The sequence below is a fragment of the Sitophilus oryzae genome, unplaced genomic scaffold (genome assembly GCF_002938485.1).
Source record: "Sitophilus oryzae breed Bouriz unplaced genomic scaffold, Soryzae_2.0 scaffold_462_pilon_pilon, whole genome shotgun sequence".
Taxonomy (NCBI): Eukaryota; Metazoa; Arthropoda; class Insecta; order Coleoptera; family Curculionidae; genus Sitophilus; species Sitophilus oryzae.
Window position 1 is genome coordinate 1 of NW_022147043.1, and position 4,929 is coordinate 4,929.

General features: G+C 33.9%; 1 protein-coding gene across 1 annotated transcript; it reads right to left on the reverse strand.

The window, feature by feature from the left end:
* Nucleotides 1-1,667: 1,667 nt before the first annotated feature.
* Nucleotides 1,668-2,556, reverse strand: LOC115885860 (hybrid signal transduction histidine kinase L-like). The gene is made up of 3 exons (XM_030904882.1): nt 2,214-2,556; nt 1,898-2,161; nt 1,668-1,843 (listed from the first exon to the last, which is right to left on the reverse strand). The coding sequence occupies exons 1-3, from the start codon at nt 2,542-2,544 to the stop codon at nt 1,668-1,670; spliced, it is 771 nt and encodes a 256-aa protein (XP_030760742.1). The 5' UTR covers nt 2,545-2,556.
* Nucleotides 2,557-4,929: the final 2,373 nt, after the last annotated feature.

The window sequence follows — 4,929 nt, forward strand, 5'->3', positions numbered from 1 at the left end:
AGTCTTTTTCGATAAATCGCGATAATGTCACTGTTAATTTAATTTCTGCCACAATTTCCATCTAGATTTACTACCTTTATACAACTATCAGTAGTAGAATAAATAATAAATAACATAAAATAAGCTCCGTAAAGACTGACAAATCCACAAAATTTCAAATCAAATTCAAATGTGTCAAATGAATCGTCAAACAGAACTGTCAAGGATCCCACCCTAGAGAGCTTTTTCCGTCCACCATGCATGAATACATGGATAGTATTTGTGGTATTATGGTGTAATGTAAATTGTAAAGAACCATTTAATAATATATTCTGACTTTTTATAAGTTATAAATCATAACAGAATAAGAATACCATGCAATCTAAGTAAAATTAGTCAAGAAAAATAAGAATTGGCTATAACTAAATTTAACTTTTCTAACATGTCTTGAAAACCGTTCTCTAAAACACGTAACATTCACCGGTCAACGTATATATCCTCGAAAATGTATGGTCACGAAAAGTTGGACCAATAATCCTACACGCTTTTCTTCGTTTGAAAAATTCATATTTACAATTTTTGTTTGGTTTGGTTTAGTTTATATTTTATTTATTTTAATTTACAAAGTTTGGAATTATTTCCGAACCTTCAAAAATTCAACCCTCACCTTCTGTGACAACACCTAATGAATCGACATCTAAAACCGAATCAAGTTCACTAGTTTCCCCACAAGCCATAAAACCATATCCCAAAGCAGACGCTAATATATGAAAGGTTAGAAAGTCTAAGAAATCTGAAATTCTAACTGATTCATCTTACAAACAGGAGTTAGAAAAACTGACGCTAGAAAAACAAATGGGTAAAAAAGCTAAAGCAATAAAGCGAAACCTATGCAGTGACAAAGGGAAATCACAAAAAATAAAAAAAAAAAATGAAATGCAAAAGAAAATTCGCTGTCCAAGATGTAAGGAATTGTACGCAGATCCGCCTGAAACAGATTGGATACAATGCAAATCGTGTCAAGCATGGTATCACGAGGACTGTACCGTGTATGCAGGACTTTTGTGACAGGTTTATTTGTGATATCTGTGACAATGATTCTGACTAGATTGACCTTTTTTTTTCAAATGCGTACTCTTATTAACACATACTACGTACTCTTATACGTTTTCGTGCGTACTCCTGGACTGTGTAGGGTATAAGAGTACGCATTTGCATCATCAACTAAAAAATAATGTATTTTGAAAAATGTTCCTTTTTGGGTGTTTGAAACTTTTCTGGTTAAAGTTAATATAATACCAACCAAACTGTCTTATAGTATAGGGTTGACTCATTTGTCTATTTGTTTAATATGTGAGGCCAAACTCAATAAGTGCTAATAAGTTGGAGGGTGTTAATGCATTGGTTAGCCTGGTTAGTTGGAGAGTGTTACAGCATTGGTTAGCCTGGTTATTTGGGGGGTGTTAATGCATTGGTTAGGTGGTTATTTGGTGGGGTTGGTTGGTTTTTACTACCACTTGCTTTTGGTAAATCCTAGGTTTTACCGCATTTCGGACATTTACAGTAACATATACATTAAATTAAGAACCTGTTAATTTTATGACTCTTCTTGCTTTTTTATTATTTTATTCAGTTTCAATTTGTTTTTTTTTTGGAACACTATATAAAAGTGACAACGATATAATAAATTACCTGTTATAATCTGGAGCTCCAGTTGACTTGCTATGATGTTGCGGTGTTGTGGAAGCTGACTGATTATAAGGAGTATTGGGAGCCTCATTTGGAGTTCTATTACCACTACCCGACGCAAGAGATGTTTGAGAAGTAACATTATGTAAACTGGATGAAGCGTCAGTCAAATTTCCTAAATAAATTAAAATATTTTGTATAAATTTGAATATAAACATAACGGACTTACCAAAATCGGCAAAGAAATCGCTATTCTGTCGTAAATTATCTTGTGAAACTGATGTTCCAGTTGTTTGTTTATTATTATTTGATGATTGCGGACTAGCATTTGAGAATCCATTCCAATTACCTAACAGGTTTGTGCTATCTTGGGCAGCTCCTAAAGACCCAAAAGGATCAAACGTATCACTTTTGGTACTAGATTTAGTAGGCTTGTTATTGTTATTCGATTGATTCGTGTTGAATGTTGAAAAATCATTTAATCGGCTATCATCTAAAACACATCCTTTAAGAAAGAAATATCACAAAAAAACATTATAACATACCTAAACCGCTAAGGAGATCAAAATTCGAACTTGCTGAGTGTTTAATAACATTTTCTGTTGTAGAAGGTTTAGTATTTAAGTTAAGCAAGTCTACTTCTTCCTCAATTATTTTGATGTTTGATTCCGTCTCAATAACATCTATGTCATATTTTAGATTCTCTTTTTGCGGGACGTCTTTAACTTCTGGATGACTAGGCGAAGAAGCAAAACCAGGTTCTGCTATGGGTCTCTCAGGTCTAGGAGGACGTTGGACAGGTTTTCTGCTTGGTTTGCTTTTAAAATTATCTATCGTTTCATCTTTCTCTATTTGTGAAGTAAATAAAGTATCCATACTACGATCGGTTTGATCGATTTCGCCATAGCGCTGGCTGAGAGGGTCTTTTTTCAGTAGTCACAAAAATATTTAAGGTTATTGTAAAAAGCTTTGAAAATGATCTTGGCCATCGGACAACTCGTCCCAGGTCTGATTTGAAAACCTGATTTGACGTTTCTTCCCTCTGGTATGTAGCCCGTATGAAATTGAATTTGGCAAATTTTGATTCCGGTTGCTTTACCTTGAGTCATAACTCCGCCAAAACATTTCTAGCATGGTAAATAATAATACATACATCTCCGCAAACAGTGGTACTAATAGGAGCAAACATTTTCCATCTGATATATTAAAGTCTCATTCTCAATGATCTTGAAGTGTAGACAACATACAACGATTTTCACTATAAATCTCTATGTACGGTCTACAACCATCTCTTACTTTAGTAAATAAAGAACAGGTTGCATTTGAGAAACTAATGTTACTGGATTATAATGAGGATACAAGGCGGGTTCTAACTATATCTGCTAGATAATAAAGATATCTACAAAATTATATTAACCACAAACCAAATAATGAATTGAATAAGTATTTAATTTACCTCAGTTCTGAAGGCCTCATATCTGGGGACATCTTTTTGACAGCAAACATTTGTAAAGCGTCCTCTGGCACTCGATAATCCAGCATAAATCATTAAAGCGCATACCAGAGTCGCCGAAACAGCCTTACCATCTGTACACTGTATTACTACCACGTTTCTACTGTCACCTGAGAATAAATGCACTTATATTTATTAGATTACATAACAATTTACAATTAATATGTTTTATATAATTTTGTACAAGAGACAAAAAATGTAGTAAATACTAGAAGAACCATTTTACGAAAAAAAAATCATTCGTCGGAGGAGTTCTTAAGAGGTTCTCGGAGAATAATATTATTTCTACTAAAATTTATGTAGAGGTTTTTTTGATTTTTGTAAAAATGATATGTTAAAGGGCTTAGCAAAATATTAGATTATTTTTTTTGAGTTCTATGTCTACGGAATATTCAGACACCCTGTATACCACACAATAAAAAAAACAACGTCAAAGATGGCTTGGAAATGAAGATTATATAGCTGAAAATCGGTCCACTATATAAAATTAAAAAAGAAACATTATTAACGCTAATTAAACCAATAGGAATTGGTTACAGTTCGTACATATTTCTGGGTTAATTTTATTTGGATATTAAAATGTCTGAAAATTGGATAATCGTTATAACTCTTTTTTAATAACTTTTTAAGATTTTTGTACCCCCATATTATTCTTAACAGAAATACACAAAATTCGCATACATGAAAAATACGATTGCTCAATCAAGATTTTTCAATAAAACTGTAAAAAATGGAAACCAGTAAAATGTAAAAAATGTAGCAGCATAATCTTCTCACCAACAGCTATTTCATTGAAGTATTTGAAGAATATGTATGAAAAAGTGTAGTTTGAAATGTTGAAAAAGTAATAAATTAATAAAAATTGACCCACCACTTGTGACGATCAATACACTGAAGGAAGTTAAAGGAACTGCCATCAAGGCTAAGCAGCAAGAGACGTGGTAACACCGTGAGGACTGCGCCACAGCTCGACGACGATGGCCACTGGTAGATAACAAAAGACAAAACAACTACTAGAACACAAAAAGAACCTAGTAGGCATAAGTGTCGTCAGTGATGAAACTGTCCCACAGGTGTAAACCTCGCGGGTTGGAAATTTTCCAACGACGACTACTGCAGAAAATGCGGAGAGGAAGAAGAAACCATAGAGCACCTGCTGTGCCTCTGTCCGGCACTGGAATACCGACGCGACGCTTTAAAACTTTAGGGTAAGGTTTTTTGGAGAGACTAGAGGAAGCAGCAGAAGCCAACATCAGCGACATTGGGAACTTTGCAAAGAGGTGGAAGTGCTTTAATGCAAAGAAAGAATGAGAGGAAGGTTTGGTACAACAATACAGGGGTATTGCAATGGGCCCAAATCCTCCGAGTGAGGGATCAAACATGATCCCAAACCCATGCTAATAAATTAAATAAAAAAAAATACGCCTAAAAAATAGTTCTTTACCTATAAGAAATAGTTTTTTTATGTGTAACAAATAGTTCCCTAACTGTTTTTTAATGGGAAAAAACCTACCTGCTATATATTGATAAATATCTTCGCAAAGCTGATATACGGAATTAAGTAGTGGCGCCTTAAAATGTTCGGGATAAGCAAATGAACAATCTACAATTCTAGCCTGCCCAAACCTTGACTGAGATTGCTTGTTGGCTAGGTTATACACAGAGTATCTAAAAAATGCAATGCAATTAATTTCAAACTTACATTTTCATTTTTCTATCACCTATAGTTAGGATGCCTCGAGTCTAAG

Excerpts from the sequence above, each read along its gene's own strand:
- LOC115885860 (XM_030904882.1), bottom strand. The coding sequence starts at position 2,544 with ATGGATACTTTATTTACTTCACAAATAGAGAAAGATGAAACGATAGAT. Across the intron at positions 2,162-2,213 it reads TGATCTCCTTAGCGGTTTAG|ATGATAGCCGATTAAATGAT; the intron begins GTATGTTATAAT and ends GATGTGTTTTAG. Across the intron at positions 1,844-1,897 it reads CGATTTCTTTGCCGATTTTG|GAAATTTGACTGACGCTTCA; the intron begins GTAAGTCCGTTA and ends TAATTTATTTAG.